Here is a 20,720-nt window from a genome sequence, read left to right as displayed (position 1 = left end):
TAGCACGCGGTCTATAATATAGAATTGTGGCGGTTTATATTCGGCTTTACTATAACTGCTGCTATTCGGGTGTTTTTAGAGTATTTATTCGCGAAATATCCTTATTCTCCGTATAATAGGTATGCGCCGCTACGCTTTTTTTCTTACCTTTTTTTATTAGTAATAGGTTTACCTTTCTAGTTATTATATTGTTTTATAAAATTAATTTCTATATAATTTCTATAGTCGCGGTTAATTATCTTAGGTTTTAGCCTGGCTAGCTGGGCGTAGAAATAAAGTCCCTTCTTATCTGCCCGTTCTAGTTATTGTTTATACTATTAACTATTAATTTATATAGCTATTTCTTTAAGTTTATAAAGTATTAAAGGCCTTTCGCCTTATATAATTTTATTTTTAATATTTTCTTTAAGACCTCTATAGTACTGTGCTTTTAGAGCTTTATCTCCCTATAATAGCTTAAACGCGATTTATATAAATTCTAAAGTATAGCAGCCGGCTAAGCTCTTCTACTTTAGAATAGCAATCTATTATTCCGCCGTCTATTCTTTATTAGTATCTCCGAAGGTTATCCGGAGCGCGGCCTTAAAGTTCTTATAGTTGCTAAATATAATATTTATTTCTAGTTTTCGCTTATCTATATCGGCGTTGCTAAGCCAGTCTATAAGTAATAGGTTAAACTAGTTAAACGCTTCTTTTTTTAAAAAGGTTGCTGCTATATAGACTTTATTAGATTTAAATACAAGGTTATTCTAGTTTATACGCAGGTATAGCCTTATCTATATTATAAATGCTTGTAAAGTTCCTCTATTACTAGTAAACTTTTCAGGTTTATTTATTTTATAGCCTTTTATATTAACTGCTCTGCTAGTAGTAAGCTCTCTTTAAATAACCTAGAAATTTTCCTATAGAACTGTAATCTTTTTATTTTTAGTATTGCTAGCTTTTTCTAGTACTTATAAACGTGTAAGCAAGGCCTGTATATATATTACTACCTTAGTTATAGTTAAAGTTAGTCTAGCAGTTATACTGCCTAAAAAGGTTAGTAGGGCTATTTTAATTAATTATCTATATATAACTCCTTTAATATAGCAGTATTTAAAGTATAATAGGTTATTTCTTCTATATTTCCTAAGTACCGCGCACTAAGGCAGGATATAGGTTAAGTTATTATTAGGGTGTAATAGTCTTTAAAAGGTAAGGTAAGATTAATCTTAGGTATAAAACGGGGTTATTACTTTTAATAGGTAGTATTAAAGTCTTAAGTTAAATATAAAGTTCCTATTTATATAAAGAAGCGTTTTTATATATAAAAGCTCTGTCCTAAAAAACCTTTCTACTTATTTAGCTTATAGCCTTAAGCCTTTTAAGCGCTCTCCTAGCTCGCGGCTTTAAGCCCCTTAAGCTATTATATAGCTCCTTTTTTATAATATCCTATTCTTAGATTATTTCTATTTACTAGCAGTCTATAGGGGAATCTAGGATCCCTATATATCCGATATATAACCTTTTTAGTTCCGTAACCTAGTCCTGTATAATTAGTTTAATTTATCTACTTATTTCCGCAAGTGCTTCTGCGCTCGGGTGGTTTATATTGCGGGTTAAAACAGCTAGCTTTTTATCCGTAATAAAAACGCCTAGTAAAACGCCTAGGCGCTAGTATATTAGGTAAAGCTCCCGTATTATAAAGATATAGTCCTTTTTTTTTTCTCCGGGAAGGAAATAGTAGCCTAGTTTATAGTTCCTGCCTTAATTATTAACGCTATTAAGGTATAGCAGCGGTATTTTAAAGCGATTAGTTTTATAGGTATAATTAAAAAGTATAATATTAGGATTTCTCTAAAATATCTAAATACTTTTAGAATATATAAAGTATAGATACTTAATATAGTTTACTTTATCTAGCTTATATTTATAGTAGTAATAAGCGTCCGGGTTATTACTGCCGTGTTTTTTAAGCACCCTAAGTATTGCCTAAGTTAAAGTAAAGCTATTAAGCTTTATTTTCTTTTACTTCTACTTTTTATTATATAGGTCCTGTATTATTATATCCTTACCCTTAGTAATAAGGTTATTAAAAATAGCACCTATAAGCGTGCCTCTATTAAGCTAATTTTATATTATTTAAACTATAGCCTTATCTATACTATCTTAATATATAGCTAGAGTACTATTCTCCGGGTTAAACAGCTTATAATTATAAATAGAAACCTTAACTTTAAAGAACTAATTACCTACTTATAGGTCTTTTATAAGGGCTTCTTTTATAAGGTAATTAGACTTCTTTATACAGGTGTTCCTCTTCCTGCTAGCTAATATATAGGTGCCCGCATAATTATATTAAATAAGTACTTTCCGCACCTAAAAGGGCGTGCGCTTGTCTATTTTTTTATTATATTTAATAAGCGCGTATTCTTCCTACTTAGCCTAAGTATTAATAGACTTTATACCCTTTTTTACGGAGGCGTAGCAGCTCTAAAAAGAGGGTTAGAGGACTATAGTAATAAGGCTATTAATATAGAAGAAGTAGTATTAATATATTATAACTAAGTATATAGGTAATATAAATTCCGTATTAAGTATAAGTAGGTAAGTAAGTAAGTTTAATTAGTGGAACAATATTTATACGGGCCGGAGCTAGGCCTAATTAAAAGGGGGTAATAAATAGAAAAAAAGGGGGTAATAATTAGAGAAAGGGGGGGTAATAAATAAGCTCGTCCTAATTTTAACGCTATTTAGTTCTTAAAGTACTTAAAAAGGTGTAAAAAGTACTACTAAAGTGTATAGTAGCACTAGTCCTGCTATTTATAGCCTAATACTAAGGCTTAGTATTACGCTTACAACCTTACGTATTCTATATTTTCCGGCTCGCATTCCTAATACTAAGACGTCCCTAATACTAGAATATTTTATATCCCTATTTCTAAAACTTATTTTCCACGCCTTTTAGTTCTTAGAGTACTAAAGAGGGTCTATAAAGCACTGTTAGAGTATATAGTCGTATAAGTCCTATTATTTATAGAAATATTATCCACTTACGTACTGCCCCACGTATTCCAAATTTTTTGGCACGCATCCTTAATGCCAAGGCTTGGCTTTAGGGTAGTGGGGCGGGCACGTGGTTTTACGGTGTCTTTCCACGCGAAAAGCGCTGTTAGAGGTAATAGAAGGATGCGAGCTACAGCCTGCATATTAGATGCTGGAAAAATGTAGCAGCTTTCCTTAGAAGTCCAATCTTTAAATGTTTTTAATTAAGTCTTAAAACCAAAAATTAATATTATATATTATACCCTTTAAATTAGTGATGTTATAAATAGTATCAGCTTCAAAATATTGATTCCGAAGTACCTGACCACTTTTGATTCGATCACGTGATCGAGTGCCTCTCTCAGTGACTATGTGTGCTATGGTAAGAGCTTCTTATTCTATCCTTGAACACGTTATTCAAATAATAAACCGTATAAGCTTTATTATGTTCAGACCTCTTCTACAACAAACGAAGCCAAGAGAGGGATTTTACCTAATTACCTGGTGCCGAAGCGCGCCCCTTTCGTTACTATCTTTTTCAATCCCTTTCCCGATACAAACATCTAAGACTACGCCATATCATCTGCCTTAATAACAGGCACCCCCAGCCTTCCCCCCGACGGAACAGCTGTCCCGCTCAACTCGGCCCTTTCTCCTGCCTTCCCAACAACAGGCCCATCTCTATCAGCTTCACTCACCCCATGCTGCTCCTCCATCTCTACCCTCTGCTGTGCTTCAAGCTCAGCCCTACCATCTCTCCAATCCTCTCCATGAACCTCCGCTAGCGACGTCGGTGATAGCTCTTGCGGCTCCCCCTTCGCCTCCAGCTCCCACGGCAGTTCCACCCCAGGCGCTTCGAGGGGGTGCTTGTCGTCGCCCACGGCTTCGAGCCGCTCACCTGTCGTCGGAGCTTCGGCCATAGGCGTTGGGGGACGGCTTGGGGGTTTAGGAAGGCGCTTGCGATAGATGAAATACGCGGCGACAAGGATGGCGGCGAGTCCAGCAATCGACCCGATGACCGCGCCAACAATAGTACCAGTGTGTGATTTCTTACGATTTATCGCAGGCGTAGCGGTTGCCGTCGGGCCCAATGTCGTACGCGTTGCGTTCATCACAGCTGCTAACGCTGTGTTCCCATATCCCTTCTCTGGCGCTTTCAGTGTGGCAGCCCCTATGGAATCACCACCGATTACCTTTACGATGGCAGGGGTGACATTGTAGGCTGGTGCGTCTTCGATAAAGACAGTGCCCCATAGGGCGGCGGAGAGGTCATAGATGGCAACGCCGCGGACTTCCCAGTCGCAATGGTCAGTGGTCTTGTTGAGTGAACCACCGACAGTCAGGAGTTGGCGCTTGCCGGGGCCAACGATGTGGCAGGTATGGCCCCAGCGCGGGGAGGAGCCGGTGTAGATGAGGGTCCAGGTGAAGGAGGGGAGGGAGAGGGCGTATATGTCGTCGTAGAGGGTCATGTTGGATGAGGTGGGGTCGCGGCCGCCATATAGATATCTGGAAGGGTCAGAAGATGCCGTGGACTACGACGCAGCGGAAAAGGGAGTAAGGTGTGAGATGTCAATATGTCGGTATGTTGAAGTAAGGTGGTGAGAAATAAAGAAGTAAACGTTGTGAAATAGCGAACGAAGAAATAAGTGACGTAATACGGTACGTAAACAACAGACCACGTACATGTTATGGGATGAGTTATCTGGGGCAGAAGCGAGCACGACGCAGGAATCAATTCGGGGTGGCGGAATGCTACCCGTCGTGGCCTGGGTATACCAGGTCCCGTTGGTGGCCGGGGTCTCGAGGTACGATGCAATATCAAAGACATCGACAGTATCATATGTAGCCTAGCTGTGTTAGAGCATATCAAGGATGATTTCTGCTAACGTACAAGAGTTTGCGCCTTGAATGGCCCTGGGCCAGATTGATTGCGGTATGCGCCTCCTAAGGCAACCAATATACCGCTTCGGCCAAGACCTGGTACGTATCCCATACTTCCACCCGCTCGAGGGTATGTGCTTTCATTGAGTCCTGGAGTCGAGATGTTCGCAAAAGTTTGATTGGCCAGATTTATAACGACCATTCCAGGAAGATTAAGAGTGTTGTTACCGAGATCATTTGTCGTAAATCTGGTACCGTTATCGATCTGTCCATTCAAGTAGAAGGCTAAGCCTTGGTCTGGTGCTTCTGCAGAGAGACCATAGTTTGGCTCTTCGACGAGGGGACCCGCAGAGAACGGCGACCATTCCTTGGTGTTAGTATCGAAGGACCACAGTGGCGTTGCGGAGCTTTGCATCGTATGCCAGCCTGGAAATGAAGTGTTGCCCTCGAAGGAAGTTCCGCCGAACGTCCATATGCGCGAGTCGTCAGGTGGGCCTTGGTAGGAAGCGCCACGGATGAGACCTGTTTGGGGAGTAGAGCCTTTAGGTAACAATACAAATGTTAGCGGGTTTTCATAAAGAAAGGGCGTTGAAGACAGACACTAGGTCCTCTGGTGCTGGCTGTCCTTGAATGCCACTCAGGTCATGTTTAAGACACCACTACCGAGTTCAAAGCGGCTGAATTGGGTGCTCAAACGCAATTTGAGTGGGTGTTCAAACACGGTATGAGTCGTGTCTCAACACGGTTCCAGGAACAATGACAACGGAGGACTCTGGTATGTGTACTAGGACCTTGCGTACCGGAGGCTGGATTTTCTGTTTTGTTCAGCTTCGCTTCTGTGATGTTTGTCCACCAATTCCAAGTTTCGTTGAGCAGGACTGTAATCGTGTACAGGTCTAGTTCGCGTCAGTATGGGCTGGATACAGCTAAGAGGTTGTTACTTACTAACACCAATAGTATTTCCAACATCAGTGCCTGCTAATGTTAGCGTATTTGTAATGGTGTTAAAACAAGCTACAGACCATTGGTGTAATTAGTATTATCCAGCCGGAAAGTTTCGATTCCTCCATCAATATAGAGTGTGTCATTCCGTATTGTTGCTAAGATGATCAGGTGATGTCAAACCCAAGAGATAGAGTGTTCACAAACAGGAGTGCTGCCATCGTTCGCAGTGATTGTAAATAGGATCGAGTTGCGCTGCGCATACGTCCAACAAAAGCAGAAGAGCAACCTGAGAGCAAAATAACGACCCCAAACGCCTGTAGAGACTGAAGTTTTTCATGATCACGTGAATGCCAAAGGCCGGGGTCCCTTCAGCCACAGCCGGTACCTGAGCAGCCAAGACGGAAGCTCAGTGCCGACTACTGGGTGCCGTTACAATGGCCCCAATGGCGAGCGGGGTGGGTGGTTCGGACAGTCGTCTCTCAAAATAGCTCTCTTTACCTGATCATGAAGCATTTTTAGACACAAGAAAAGTCGGGGCATGGGGAGTTGGTGCGGCTTAACAGTTCGCGGTGATTATGCGAGACGACCGAATCGGAATCAATCCATAGCGAAGGATGGCCATTTTCCAGCGGAGGTCCTACAATAACTGTGAGTTAGTGGAGGTCGCTATGCAGTCGATCGTGGCGATTGCCCCAGAGCAGCATTTTCGAGGCGAAGATGAGCCCAAGCTTATCCCAAAGAGTTAAGGTTACCGAGAGTCGCAAGCCCAACTCGGCGCTACTCCGAAAGGTCGGAAGATGCATTATCGCGAGCTGAAAAAGAAGCGATCTCGGGTGTAGCCAGGCGTACCGTGGGGAAGGCTATTGGCGACGACCCTGAGCACGGAGGGGCAGCTCCGGAGCCATTGCTGGCTTACTCATCTTACTGTACTCGGAAATCGGGATGACAGAACAAGGATCGGAAGCTCGAGCCGAAGGCAAATCTTGCGAAATGTCGCCAAGTACAAGTGGCCCGCTGCTCCAGCACTCCATCGGTGCGTTGAAGTAAGACGTGGCAGAAGTCTGTACACCGATGACGAGGCAGTGTACCTGTACAAGATGTTGCTGGGCCACAGTTGCTGATATCAGCGATCACAACTTCGTTGGCGCTATCGGACGTGACTGGCGGAGGTGAAGCAGCCGGGCACGAGGGCGAGGGCTGCATGTGATACTATCTCGAGGAAGCAGGCGCCAATACGAGCTCTTGGCGTTTTCTCCCGGGCACAGAGCCCATTGTTGCGTCTGATCTCCTAGTTACATCCTACAAAGGTAGTATCTTTGCGTTGAGGACACCCAGAACGCTGAAACCACACCACCGTAGCCTCAGGCTCTGTTGTAAGCTCTAGGTAACTCGTTAAACAAGGCGGTGCGCTTTCGGGTTCTAAGGGTGCATCACATCTAAAGATATCGCCATCTGATTTGCCATCACGTCTTACTAAAGAATCGGATGCCTTCAACAAAATCGTAAGGAGAGAAAAGTTAGATAGAAATTTGAAGGACCGACGCATCCAGAGAATGTGAAGAGGAAACTCAACAATATCTCATTGAGGATTAGGTCGAATGTTGTAGTGAAAACAGGCTATTTTTCTTACCGAGCGAGTGTTAGGGGACCTCGGACGTTGAAGAAGGTAAGGCTATTTTTAGCGCGGAGGAAATGACGGACCGGACCCTCACCTTGGAAACTTAACGCCCATTTCTACCTCAACTGTCTTGAGAACTCCTTTCGAGATATCAACGTATCAGCATTCGTCAGCCATCAGTACCTATCATTAGCACCAGGAAGCGTTCCCACAGCATCAGGGTGTCGATGTTGCATCTACATGAAGAAAAGGGACACAGTGAGCATGCCCGGTTTTTTACGTTCCTTCATGGGTTGAAATACGCTGGAAGAACTCGATAAGAACTGTCTGCCAAGTGGTCGGGAAGGATTCGACTCCAATGAGATTCAAGAAAGAGAGGGATGCCATGTTGTAGGTGTGTTTCACATCCGTACTTCGTAATTCACGAAGCGAGGGTCTTTGTCCTTCTCTTTTACGATGTCTCATCAATCATCTATCAGCAAACAGGCTCCGGATCGCGACGAGTTGCTTCGGAGTCATTCGAAAACTCAGCGCAAGAAGAAATGAAAGATAGAATATAAAGTCGCTCAGGCTCCGCCGCATCATTGTATCTCTCTATCGCTCCTCCTTCCTCCTTCCAATGTCCTACCTTCTAAACAGTAGGAGCTTAATTGACTTATGCCAAATGAACCGGCGAGCTATCATCATACACGACGTCATTTGAAAATAAACTGACGAGATCGTACCCGCCGCACACGTCGGGTGCTTGCCTCCTCATGAATTCCGCCGGGACACGAGTCGAGATGGACCTTTTAGTGCTTGTAACCGCTCCACCTCCGGCTATAAATGCATCATCGACAATGACGAATACGACGTTCGTGTGCACATTTTCCGCGACGTAGATGCTGATGGCCGTTTTGATAGGGTTCACCACGGCCCACCAAGCCGCCATATCGTCGTAGGCTGGGGCCGGTGGCAAGGACACCTGTAACACGAATCAGCACCGTTTCGGTGCCTGTAAAAGTTGACGCGGTGAATTAGGTCCCGACTACGCCGTAAAGTAGCTGGTTCGTGTCCTTGTATAGACCCTGGAAGCCAGTAACGAGCGTTCCGGCATCGATGGCTCGCGCAGCCCCCCTAATTACAGGCTTCAAGTTTGAATAGAAGGCCTTGGTCACGTGTGGTCCAATTCCGGACGATGTAAACCAGTCGCGGAACTGAGTAAGGATGCGGATGCCTCCAAAGATACGGAAACTAGCTTCGTTACCGTGGCCATTGCGCGAGATGTAGACAGTGACTCCGGTAATCGCTGTCACGCTTCTCGACATCTGAAGGCTTGGCGTCGAGCATGGGGATCGCAATGACACAAGTAGCGAAGAGCAAGGGAGCCTAGAGTGGGTTAACGGTAGACAGTATTCAAAGACTATGGAAGAAACTTGCAATGAAATTTGTGAGTTTCATGGTTTCGAGAGCGTCGATATTGAGACAAAGCCAAGGAGCAATCGAGAAGAGCGAGATGGTGAAGTTGTTATAAACGACGACGAAAGCAGAACTGGAAGGGGAGCAAAAAGAATAAACGCAGATGCTAGTGGAGTGTTACTGTAATCTCTGATGATGATTTTAACCACCATGGGAACCGGGATATATAGGGGTTTTCGGGCTAAACAACTGCACCTAGTCACCTGCGGCACCTCGTATACGATATCTCCCCATCCATCCTAAGCGGACTTCCTCCTTGCCCTGAGTTCCACGTCCATGTACTTTGGAACTGGCCGAGCTAGGATGAAGCTGAGCTGAGCATACCGCCGTTTCAGATGGAGGATCGCCAGTACGAGCTTGCAGGAGAGTTTATATCGGGCAGGAAATAGGACTCAGGCACTACATGCTGACATCGTGGATCTCGAATTAGACGTGTAGTTGATCGTGACGGATCAAAGTGCCTGTGCCCTACTATATTTTCAAGCGAGTAAGCGAGCAATCCAATCACAGCAGAGCAGTCTTCGAACACAATATGCGCTAGCAGCTAAAAGAAGAGCCGCAGGGCTTCGAGAAAATGTCATCAATACAATCTTTTTGGACCCGTGGGCAACTTTGTCAATCTTCCTGCCGTATGATTTTGTTGGGGGAGCACACATTCAGCCCAATCCGTCGTGAGACCGCACTTTTGCACAGTGCAAGCCTGAGACAGCATTCATCGCGATTGGTGCCCTCGCTAGAGTAGTAATTTGATGTCGCTAAAGGGTCAATGCCTCTGTCGTGCCCAAGGTATCGTCTTCGTGAAATGGCTTGGGATAGAATATATAACAGCATCACGAACCAACAGTCTTCTGATACTACCTCCTGGCCTTGGATCTCCTCTTTCATTTAGTCGTGGTTCCTCGCAGGCACTCTATCCTCTTGGTCATTTGACTTTTGGCGACCATTTCTCCTCTTTCAGTCTCCTCTTCATCAGAATGTCCACATTAAAGTACTTCGCCCTCGTCGGCACACTCCTCGCACTTCTCAGTGGCACCACAGCTATATCAGAATCATCTCCCAGCCAAAGCTCGAAACGTGATGATACCTGCCATTTTTCCAACTTCCAATGGGCCCTCATCGACTGCTACTACGACTTTGGTGCGTACATTCTCCCCCTCTTCCACCTCCATCTTTTTCTCCTGACTCTTTAACTCGCGACATCAATCACGGACGGCAACTTCCTTAACTACGTTGTGCGCATTGAACCGACCGATCAAGGCACCGGCGCAGACTGGTGCCGCGGTGTCGTCGCTAACATGGTTGGCGAATGTGGACGGAATCCTCCCAACGTTGCAGTCATCACAGACGATTGGAGCACTCGCAACGACTATCTCACTAGGCTGGCCTCGGGCATTGATATGAACTTCCACTGGCAGTGGCCGTGGTCGACGGATGATGGAAACTCGGCGTGCATTGGAACGACCATTCAGAAGGCGACTTGTGATGGTGGTGTTACGTTTGTGAATGGAAGTTGTTATTTGAGATCGACGATCTGAGGAGGGTAGTTGGTAGGGCGGGTTTGGACGTTGGGATCGGTAGGGCTATCGAGATGCCGAGCTTTGGAAAGATAGGTAACAGGCGGGTGTCCAAGATTCAGAGTGGGGAACAATCAACTTAAGTTGATAGATTGATTGATTTGATTTGGTTCAACCAAATCAATCAATCAATCCGAAGAGGTGGATTTTATCAATCAAATCAACTTCAAGGCATCAAATTGATTGATTTGATTGGTTTGATTGATTCCTATTTGCGGAGCGTAGATAGAGTATCCTATAGAGAGCCCACCTAGCAGAAGTGCTTACTAAGCAGTCTCCTAACCCTGATTTTCATCCTAACTCACATCAACGCGTCCAACACCATACCACCTCTGTACAATATCGCACCCAGCAATGAATCAGAACCTTCAGAACGTACAGCAGGAAGTTATCGCACGCGCAAATCGAAAGAAACCTCCCCGTAAGGTTAATTCTATGCGCGCCGAAGTCAACACGAATGAACACGTCGAAACACCTGCCACGAACGACGACGACGTTGACAACGACAACCTATATGAGAACCTCAATTGGCTACGGGTACCGCATCTGCAGAGAAGGCCTTACGAAACCTTACGACCGTCAAAAGCAAGCTGGATTTACGCGTACGGTTGGCCTGTTTACCATCGAAAGCAGCGCCAGAAGTTCTGGCTCTGCAAGTACTGCCACATACACAGAATACCTAGCGGCGAGTTCAACGTTGAGAAGGCTACTTCGTCAGCTATGGCTCACCTAGGGCGGCAACAGCGTGGCCACGGGGTTGATAAAGATGGCCAGATCAACTTCTCTACTCCAAACCAGACGTCAGTGTTGGCGACAATGCAGTTCCAGGGCATTAATGTTCCACAGGACGTGGCTAACAAGCTGGCGGACAGCTTCAATCGGGCGAAGTTTCTACGCGCTGTTCAACACTGGGTTGCTGATAATAATCAGGCTTTACGCGTTATTGAGAAGCCTGCCTTCCGCAGCATAATTGCTGCTGCTAGACCTATTGCCAAATTAAGCCTATGGAAGACCTATTGTACACTCCGAGAATCCATTATAGCCGAGTACAATTCCTATATACCCGCCGTGATTAAACACCTCCAGCAGGCAACTAGCCTTATCTATATATTATTCGATAATTGGACTTCAGTTGGCAATAAGCGTGCGCTTACTGGGATATATGTATATTATCTAAACAAGAATGGCCGGCTAGAGGACTACTTATTAGGCCTGCCTGTTCTTCTAGGCCAGCACTCAGGCAAGAACATCGCGGAGATAGTTAGCTCAACGTTACAATTGTTTAAAATTAATGCTAAGCGCCTTAGCTACTTTATACTTAACAACGCCATAAACAACAACACTGCTTTAATAGCGATGGCCGATGAATTCGAGTTCAGCATCTCCCAGCGTCGGTTACGCTGTACCTGCTATATTCTTAACTTAGCTGCCTAAGCAATTATATAGGGTAAGGATAAGAAGGCATTTAAGAGCATGAACGTGAATATACGGGTAAAATCACGTTTCTAATCTTATTGCTATTCTATATTGCGCTAACAGTAATATAGGAAGAAGAACTGCTAATAGTAGAGTAGAGGAAAGCCGGGCCTATCGGGGTGCTATTCAACGTTATATTATCTATTAGCGCCTCTCTATAAGCCCGAGAGCTGTTTATTAAACTGCAGGCAGAGGACTTAAAGCGCCGCAATAAATCTTATAAACTAAAGAAGCTTATTAAGCCTATTAGAACTTGGTGGAACTCTTACTACAATTGCTTTAAGCGCGCCTGTAAGCTCTAAGGCCCTCTCGACGCGTATATATATATAAAGCTCGAGGAATACAATATTAAAGCAGCATCTCGGCGCAAGGATATAAAGAAGGAGAAACCGCGGTGCTTTATTAAGGAGCAAGGGCTAAACACAGGTAATTAGGCAACAATTACAGAGTATAAGCAGCTGCTTAAGCTGTTTAAGAATGCAATAACGTGGCTACAGGGCAGAGGTTCAGCTGGTAGCCACGGAGCTATTTGGGAAGTTCTTATTATATTTAAATAGCTACTCTCGGCCCTTAAGGAGCAGAAGGAGAGGCTTAAGGCTATTAACTACAAGGATCCAGATGCACCTGAAGATCACTTAGTTATTAATATTAACGCCGCCTATAAGAAACTCGCGGATTACTACGGGAAGATAGAAGACACCTTTATCTATTTTGCAGCTATAATACTCAGGTTGCAGCACTACAACCTAGGATCAACAACTCATATGCCAGAAAGCTACTCTCCGAACATCAGCTGTAGAGAACCCAGCTGAAATCTCAGCTGTAGAGAACCGAGCTGAAGCCTCAGCTGTGCAGGGCTCATCTGAACTTACTAGCGCGCCACCCTGGGGGTGGCCCCCTTCCCTCCCCTAGTATATATACAACTAGCTAGACGTCTATAGAAATCAGAGTTCACATCAATTTAACCTGAGTATAATACTTCATCCAGCATATAAACACGCGCTTAAGGGGCTATGGAAGGTGCCGAAGGATTACAATATAAAGCGCGATAGGCCACATCCGTACAAGAACTGGCTTTCAAATGGCTATAGCTCCTTCCGGCTGCTGTGGCAGGTATATAAGGATAAGGTGGCTGCAAAGGCTGCTGGCGAAGCATCTCCTACCTCGTCTCCTGATGTGAGGCCTGCAAAACGCCGTCGAACAAGCCCTATAAACGACCGAGCAGACTTCCTTAGGAACTCTATGGAGGAGGGCAAGCAGGAGATGGAGGAAACTGTTGACGACGAGTACGAGAGGTGGAAGCGCGAGCCAACTCTGAAACAGGACAACCCACTAGCGAAGGACCCTATTCAGTACTGGGTTATCACAAGAGATCGCTATCCTATTCTAGGCCAGCTAGCCCTTGATATCTACTCCATCCCAGCCTCCTCAGCTGATTGTGAGAGAATTTTCAGCGAACTTGGCGATCTCCTGGGCGTACGACGCCTTAATATGAAGCCTGAGTTACTTAGTGCTCTGCAATCTATACGCTCCTGGCGTCGAATTGGCATCAAACCTCCTAAGTAGTAATCAACTTATCAATCAATCTATCAATCAAACCAATCAATTCAACTTGGGGGTCAAAAAGTATCAATCTCATCAACTCAACTTGAGCATCTCAGAAATTAATCAAATCAAATCAAATCAATCACAGCCTGTTCAACGAAGCAATCAATCAACTTGGAGACGTCAAAGTTGATTGATTGATTGATCCCCACTCTGCCAAGATTATGGCGATTGCAAATATCGTCTCCAAATACGTCGGGAATCAAGGGATAGCTTCTTAATTGAAAGGCCCCCTCTGCATCGTCCGTTTCGCTTGTCAAGCAATCTACACGAGGATTCTCTAAAGATTATTTCATGGTCTCTCGATAGTCATCATCGTGAGATTTGTGGAGTTAACCTCGTCCCGTATTTCGCATTCTTAAGACGATACTGTCAGGCTCCGTTGAACACATAATGGCAATCCACGAATGAAATACTCTGCTCTAAACTTCTTACTCTACGCCACGCTTTCTCTAGGCTTGTTAGTGTACACTTGCCTAGCCCTGCTTGAGGTCTCTGGCATACTTGAAAAGTTCAAACCCGAATGTTACGGCAAGCTTGATAGTAATCCAGGCCGCCTCCCAGGGTCTTTACCTACCATTTCATGTTCATTTCAATACAGCCTGGCTGTCTACAGCTTGAGCTATTCCCTTCTAGAGCAATACTCTCCGATTGGCTAGCGTAGCTATGTGGGCTCCAGCGCTAGGCTGCATTAGTACTCTAGTCTCTCATTCGCTGGTTCATACCCCTCACCCTATTTTCACATAGCTGAATGCCCTTCATGACGCCTCGACAAGAGCGAGCAAAGACCATCTTCCGGACTTTGTTATCAATCGCCGTCGGATTTTGCTAAAAACCGGTTGGTAGTAAGTCCATCCTCCTACCGACGCTAGTTGTCCCTAGTTGTCTAAAGCACCTCTAAAATATATATAAAGGCGTCGGCCACGTCTTCATGAAAGCCTATAAGCAAGCATTCTCATACTTGCATCATACTCTGCCGGTACTCCCTAGGGCTTTCTTTATCTCTGAACCTAATAAGCCCCCTCACACCAGCATCCACCTATTCAAACCATGGCTGCCGAAGTCGCTACCCAACCCCTCAACCTTCCCCTCTACGCCACCACCGAGAAGTGCTCAGGCGGCACCTACATTGTCACAGGTGCCAACACCGGTCTCGGTTTCGAAGCGGCTAAGCATCTCGTAGCCCTTGGTTCTGCAAAAGTCATTCTGGGCGTCCGCAACCTCGCCGCAGGTGAAGAAGCCAAAGCGAAGATCGAGGCCGCAACCGGAATCACCAACGTCGCCGAAGTATGGGCGCTCGACCTCTCTAGCTACGATTCCGTCAAGGCTTTCGCGAAGAAAGCGATTGCAGAGCTCGACCGTATCGATGCGCTGATTGAGAACGCTGCTGTCGCTGGAGCGCAGCGAGTAATAGCTGAGGGGCATTTGCAGGCCATTACAGTCAACGTGCTTAGTACACTGCTGCTTGGCGTGCTTCTGCTGCCGAAATTGAAGGAGAATGCGAAGAAGTTTGGTATCCTGCCCCATCTTGTTGTCGTCTCGAGCAGAGTTGCCTTTGACGTCAAGGGGGTATGGGAGAATATCAGGGATGATCCATTGGCGAAGATAGACGCGTTTGAAGACGCCGCTATTATGTCAACGTATGAAGACTCTCTGAATGGAAATGCCAGATCGCTTCATTTTAAGCTGACACTAAGCCACGTAGATATCCCCTATCGAAGCTCCTAGAGGTTAACGCGATCCGTGAGCTCGCGAGTCTACTCCCTCTATCCCGCACAGGGGTTGTCATGAATCTCGTTTGCCCCGGTCTCTGCAAAACCGATCTCGGCCGGAACGCACCGGCTTCGTTCCGCGAGACCCTCGCCGCTATGCATGCGAAGTCAGGGCGAACTGCCGAGGATGGCAGCCGGACGCTCTTGCATGGAGCCGTTGCGGGGCTAGAAAGCCATGGGTGTTTCCTCAGTAATGCCAAGATTGCTCAGTGAGTAGATACCCTCGCTTTTATTCGTGAATTTGCCGAAGCTTATGCTGACATGGTGATGAATCAAGGGAAAAGGTGCCCAGCTGGGTGACCGATGAAGAAGGGATCGCTACGCAGAAGCATACCTGGGAACTCATTGCCAGTGAGCTGGAGGCCACCGAGCCGGGGTGTGTGAAGAGGATCCTGCAGGAATAGTGCCATCTTGCTTGTAACTTCGTTTTCTAAGTAGCCTCTGAATTCTTCGAGGTATTAAGTAGCCAAAGCCGTATCAATACTGTAGCAGCGACTAGGAAGACATCTATTCCTCATGAAACCCTCTCGTAGAGAGATTGGCTTGGGTTGTCGTGGAGGGCATTGATCCATGGAAATTTAACAACCGTTCGACGTACATCTTCCCAAGTATGAAGGCTTAGAGCATGTGTCGTCTCTAGCAATTTCGGGGCTAGCCATGCATCGTCAGTGTATGTGAAGACTGAAGCTCCTCCGATGGACAACACCCAAAGTAGCAATTCTTGGCTCTCTCGCCCGTCGTCAAAGTTCTCTTCAGCAGCTGAGCGAGCTAATTGCGAGAGAAGAGGAATCTCCACGATCCTGCGGTCAAGTCGCCGTAAAAGTGTCATGAGAAATAACGCTAGTCCCAAATGGACAGCATTGTCCAGACGATTCGAGGGGCGCGGCCCTCCTAGAGGGCTTATTTGAACGAGGCGATATCCGAGTAATATGACAGTATCATGAAATTTCTGGGCATTCAGTGTCGGTCGTCTTCCTGCACTTGCGTCGTTGAGAAGTCCGGCAAGATCTGTCATAGCTGCTAGGAGTTTTTGTAATTCAGCACTCAGATGTTTGAAGAACCAAAAATCGAGAACGCTAGCGTGTCTTCGAGTGTCATGGCCTTCAAGGCTGCTGGCAAGTCCGACCAGGGCTGTGCTTGTGGGCATGATGTCCTCAATGCTGAAACGTGTCGTAGTGCCCAGAAAGAGAGCGTACTCGAGTTCGGCGCTTTTCAAAGGTATCAGTGTTACGTCAGAGAGCGAACCGTACTTCGCGTAGATGGGACATCTTACCTAATTATCTTTTTGGCCAAAGTAGGAGCGTCCCTTGTGAGCTTGCAGATACCACCTCGCAGCTCGGCCATCCGATGAAGTCCTTCTAAATGAACGAGGCCCTGATAGTACTGGTTCTGAATACGTTCGTATTGAGTGAGCAATAATACTACCGCAATGGTAGTATCGGAGACGGTGTCGCTTCCTGATAGCCTTTCGTTGACTATACGGAACATGCGCGACAGGTGGCGCATTGTCTCAGTGGAGTCTTCTTGCTTTATGACCAAGTTGTTGAGGGCCGTAGTTGATACTGCTATGACACAATGGAAGTCTGGACTAATGTCAATAGAGAGCTGAAAAGATACGATATGGATAGGCGAGAAGGTAGTACACACAGGCTTCGTCGAGGAACATGAACTGGACCCACATCGAGGTAGAAGCCCCTGTGGAATCAATGGCATCACTCAACTCGGGAACGCGACGGGGCTCGCTGATAAAGGAAAAGGCTCTTTCGACAAGATGCTTGGACCTATGACGCTGTTCTGGAAAGGAGAGAACGGACAGCCAATCGCCAATAAGCTTTGGGGTTCCAGGAACTATGTCTTTAATGTATTCTGAGTCTTGTGTATCCTCTGGGATCTTTGGGATATGAATAACAGCTTTGGAAGTCTCGGGTCTCCGTTCAAAAGCCTTGATTCTCGACGGCCGCACGATCTTTCTGCCGACGTTCTTCCCCATAGCCGCATGACTACGAATCCGTCTTCTCGTGGCACGGTCGGCTGAAGCATTGCTATCGATGAATTGGAAGGGCATGTTTGGTGCTGCAGCCCATTAGGCTTATTCGCGTTCCAGGAGTGCGGAGTTTTGGAAGTGCGAGTTGCAGAAACGGATTTAACGGATTTAGTGGGATGAGCTAGCTCTAAGCGGTACAACTATGGCCATCATTCTTGTTAGGTTGGGATGGTGTCTTCTTTGCAGATGATTCTTCCAATGTTGTGTGAAAGTATTGAGGTTTAAATAAGGGGCCTAATGCCAACTAGTTAGTCATAGCACACGTGATTACTGTCACTCTATCCCAGACAACGTCCACAAACATAATCAAAAAAGGATTCCGTCTGGCCTATAGAGCTTTTGTTTATGGGTTTGATCACTTTTTTCACCATCTGATTAGATGGCTGGACCTCGCGGGCTCTCAATCTTGCCATTTCGCATTGGGACTTGGGTTCATATACAAAAAAGATTCACTTTCCATATCAGCAAAGGACGAGCTTAATTACCACCCCCCCTTTCTCTCTGCATCACCCCCCCCTCCCTGCATTTAGCCTAGCTCCGGCTGGTAAGAACTTTGTTCCACTAATTAGATTCACTCGCTTATGTAAATTGGAAAGGCTACACAAATCGGAAAGGATGTATACACATGCAACAATAGACTATTTACTCTATTTACTCTAGCTAGTCTAGAAGCGGAAAGTTCCTAGATGGCCACCTCTTTATTGCTAATTAAAGGGAACGCCGTATACACCATTATACCAAGGTCTTACACCCGAAGTTCCTCCTGCTGCACCGGCTCCTTTACTATAAACAGCCTCCTCCTTAGGAGTAGACAGAGGGCCATCCTTAAGGGCTGGCTAACTGTCGGGGACTAAGGAAATAGAGCCCTGCGTCGCCGTTAGGCCTGCTTGCCCGGTAGAGAGGTCCGGTATTGTATTAGTGAATTAAGACCGTTATTTAGCACTACTATCGCTTACAACCTAATTGGTGGAGCAAAGTTATTACGAGCCGAAGCTAGGCTAAATGGAGGGGGGTTGGTAGGAAGAGAAAAGCGGAGAGAAGGAAATATATAGAGTAAGTTGGCACTAACAGATTTCCCAGACGCAAACGAACTACCCACGGCACCACCATTGACCCCAGATTACTTTGCCTCGCTGGTCCGTCTGCGCACTTCGGGCATTACCATGCTCCGCGTCCAAAGATAGTCACTTGAATCACTTCAACGCATCATGGCGACCACTAGCCCAATTCCAGACAGATCCTATGTATCGAAGTCATCAAAGTACGACCTCGTTGGAAAGCTCAAGAACTTGAACATTCTTGAGCACACTCGACGGAAGAGAGAAAAGCACCACGCTAAATGCGCTATGATTGCAGCCATTCACAATGCTAGTCAAAGCCGTTTCTACCAATTGCCTCCGAAACTCATCCTCACGGTTACCGGTTATCTACCAGCATCGTCCCTGCTCAGCCTTCGAGGAGCATGTCTAAAGCTACATGAGATAGTCATGCAACCCAAGGCCATCCAAGCAGATGAATACCGCGAAATACGACACATGGTCCGCCGCGACGCCTACAGGAAATACTGCAACTCCACGAACGAAAGCCGCGTCGGACTGAGGAATAAAGCCTGCAGTTTCTGTAAGCTCATACATCCGCTTTACATGTTCACCGCCGCGGAGCTCTTAAAGTCACCATCCTAACGCGTCTGCCAGGGCATCTCCGGCTCCATCAAGCTCTGCAAACACATCAATCTCGGCCTCCACGATCTTCAAAAACTGAAGTTCAACCAAAGCATCGATTGCAAGCACGTAGATCATCGTTGGGACAATGACCACCCGCGGATCTGCTGCGACAAGGGCCGCAAGTCCAGCACCGCGATCTGGAAGTTGAACTCAGACTACAATGTCCGCATCTGCACCATAATGCGGTCGGATCCAATAACACTAGAGAGGTTGCAGGGAGCTTTCGATCGGCTGAAAGGGGAGCTGTATGTCTGTCCCCACTTGCGTTTGACCGACTTTCAGTTCACGAATTATTGGCACATGGATTGCCGGTTTATAAATGGGTTTAGCCATTCCACAGCGAATAGACTAGGATGTCGGCATTGTGGTGTTGCGACTAGTTGTAAGGCTAACGGTTGCTCGACGACTTGCATTATGTATCGGTGGCGGAATCATCTTATAGGACGAGATGAGATTGCGATGAAGGTGACGAGGGGATTTGGGCGAGGGGAGCCAACAGATCCGGAATGGCTTGCGCAGACAGACCCAAGCTCGGCGGTAGTGTTGGCTGATATGTCGCTCATGAGAAAGGTCTTAGGCCCTTTGGGAATGTTGGCGGTGCGCCCTGGATCAGGGGAGTAGTGGATGGCTTCGAGGTGATTTGAACCCCCGTCTTGGGTCCACTAGGTGCACCTGGATGATTTGTTTATCTACCGTATGTGAGAAGACCTATTAGTAGCTGTCGACGCTCTAGAACATAGCTGTGCATGATAGACTGCGCAATGGAGCAGATGCGGACCACGTTTCTTATGGCCTATGGTGGATGTGAAGCTGTACATACATAGTAATCGAGATCATCCCAATCCACCCTCAGAAATATACTATAAAACTTCGTAAGTTCAGAAGCGTGTTAAGATATAGGCTTTCTGTGTTCAAGAAGTCTTCCGGTGTATTCTTCTATCTGTCAGGTATGCCCGGTTCCAAGCAGACCCACACCCGCTTCCTTCTAGTATTGAACCGTATCGGGGCCTGCAAATTGAACGACCGAATAGATCTCTTCGCTTCCGCTGAGTTTTGGATGATTCTACCGCTCCCTGACTGACGAAATCGTGAAGTTCCTCACATGCCTCTGGCAGTTGGGCACGGCTACGAGAAGATGGGACCTCGTGGCTACTACTTGGAGGTCAAGATGATGATACTAGTAGACAGTGAGCCAAGATGACGATAAAGGGAGTAAAGTAATAGAACTTCGACTAACGGTGGAGGTTCAGGCGACCCCTCTTCTCCTTCGCCCTCAAGGTGAGTGAACGCTTTCTCAGTAATAGCTCCTAAGATCATGATTGTGATGTTTGATGTAGTAGCGGAGGCGCAAAGAAGTACGCTCGCGTAACAGTTGAAAGAGCGATATTCAGTATAATCTTCGATAAAGCAAGTGTCCTGTGAAGTGAAGGGGGACAAGCCGCAAGCGAAGGACTCGAAACAAGGAAGTAGCGTGATTCTTTACCAACCCCATATTCAACACATTTATTGTACGCACTTCGCCATTTCGTATATTCCAAAGACGCGAACATGAACTTCCCCTATATCGTGACTGCGGACCTCGTTATACAATGCTCCTTT

The 20,720-nt window shown here is 46.1% G+C and overlaps 7 protein-coding genes across 7 annotated transcripts; 3 read left to right on the top strand and 4 right to left on the bottom strand.

The window, feature by feature from the left end:
- Positions 1-3,336: 3,336 nt before the first annotated feature.
- On the bottom strand, positions 3,337-6,363 carry BDZ99DRAFT_495966 (uncharacterized protein; the record flags this gene model as incomplete). The annotated part of the gene is made up of 8 exons (XM_033723412.1): positions 3,337-4,530; positions 4,708-4,871; positions 4,916-5,427; positions 5,706-5,783; positions 5,851-5,880; positions 5,928-6,005; positions 6,113-6,164; positions 6,349-6,363. The coding sequence occupies 8 exons, from the start codon at positions 6,361-6,363 to the stop codon at positions 3,594-3,596; spliced, it is 1,866 nt and encodes a 621-aa protein (XP_033579752.1). The 3' UTR covers positions 3,337-3,593.
- A 648-nt stretch (positions 6,364-7,011) lies between these two features.
- Positions 7,012-7,479, bottom strand: BDZ99DRAFT_242250 (uncharacterized protein). The gene has a single exon (XM_033713605.1). The coding sequence runs from the start codon at positions 7,394-7,396 to the stop codon at positions 7,139-7,141; it is 258 nt and encodes an 85-aa protein (XP_033579751.1). The 5' UTR covers positions 7,397-7,479; the 3' UTR covers positions 7,012-7,138.
- A 644-nt stretch (positions 7,480-8,123) lies between these two features.
- On the bottom strand, positions 8,124-9,087 carry BDZ99DRAFT_495965 (uncharacterized protein; the record flags this gene model as incomplete). The annotated part of the gene is made up of 2 exons (XM_033723411.1): positions 8,497-9,087; positions 8,124-8,432 (listed from the first exon to the last, which is right to left on the bottom strand). The coding sequence occupies exons 1-2, from the start codon at positions 8,773-8,775 to the stop codon at positions 8,124-8,126; spliced, it is 588 nt and encodes a 195-aa protein (XP_033579750.1). The 5' UTR covers positions 8,776-9,087.
- Positions 9,088-9,900: 813 nt separating this feature from the next.
- On the top strand, positions 9,901-10,461 carry BDZ99DRAFT_517102 (uncharacterized protein; the record flags this gene model as incomplete). The annotated part of the gene is made up of 2 exons (XM_033725135.1): positions 9,901-10,063; positions 10,184-10,461. The coding sequence occupies 2 exons, from the start codon at positions 9,901-9,903 to the stop codon at positions 10,459-10,461; spliced, it is 441 nt and encodes a 146-aa protein (XP_033579749.1).
- A 4,170-nt stretch (positions 10,462-14,631) lies between these two features.
- On the top strand, positions 14,632-16,148 carry BDZ99DRAFT_495964 (putative short-chain dehydrogenase/reductase family protein; the record flags this gene model as incomplete). The annotated part of the gene is made up of 3 exons (XM_033723410.1): positions 14,632-15,221; positions 15,287-15,562; positions 15,631-16,148. The coding sequence occupies 3 exons, from the start codon at positions 14,632-14,634 to the stop codon at positions 15,755-15,757; spliced, it is 993 nt and encodes a 330-aa protein (XP_033579748.1). The 3' UTR covers positions 15,758-16,148.
- On the bottom strand, positions 15,589-17,418 carry BDZ99DRAFT_555576 (uncharacterized protein; the record flags this gene model as incomplete). The annotated part of the gene is made up of 3 exons (XM_033727156.1): positions 15,589-16,561; positions 16,627-16,958; positions 17,122-17,418. 3 exons carry the CDS (start codon positions 17,416-17,418, stop codon positions 15,868-15,870), a joined length of 1,323 nt encoding a protein of 440 aa, XP_033579747.1. The 3' UTR covers positions 15,589-15,867.
- Positions 17,419-18,605: 1,187 nt separating this feature from the next.
- On the top strand, positions 18,606-19,742 carry BDZ99DRAFT_473559 (uncharacterized protein; the record flags this gene model as incomplete). Its single annotated transcript, XM_033721841.1, has 3 exons — positions 18,606-19,017; positions 19,192-19,366; positions 19,502-19,742. 3 exons carry the CDS (start codon positions 18,606-18,608, stop codon positions 19,740-19,742), a joined length of 828 nt encoding a protein of 275 aa, XP_033579746.1.
- Positions 19,743-20,720: the final 978 nt, after the last annotated feature.

The sequence above is a fragment of the Mytilinidion resinicola genome (assembly GCF_010093595.1).
Source record: "Mytilinidion resinicola strain CBS 304.34 unplaced genomic scaffold BDZ99scaffold_5, whole genome shotgun sequence".
Taxonomy (NCBI): domain Eukaryota; kingdom Fungi; phylum Ascomycota; class Dothideomycetes; order Mytilinidiales; family Mytilinidiaceae; genus Mytilinidion; species Mytilinidion resinicola.
The sequence above is the reverse complement of the archived record's forward strand: the minus strand, read 5'-3'. Positions and strand labels throughout refer to the sequence as shown.

What these genes read in the sequence shown, in the direction of transcription:
- BDZ99DRAFT_242250 (XM_033713605.1), bottom strand. Translation starts at nt 7,396, where the DNA reads ATGCGTCGGTCCTTCAAATTTCTATCTAACTTTTCTCTCCTTACGATT.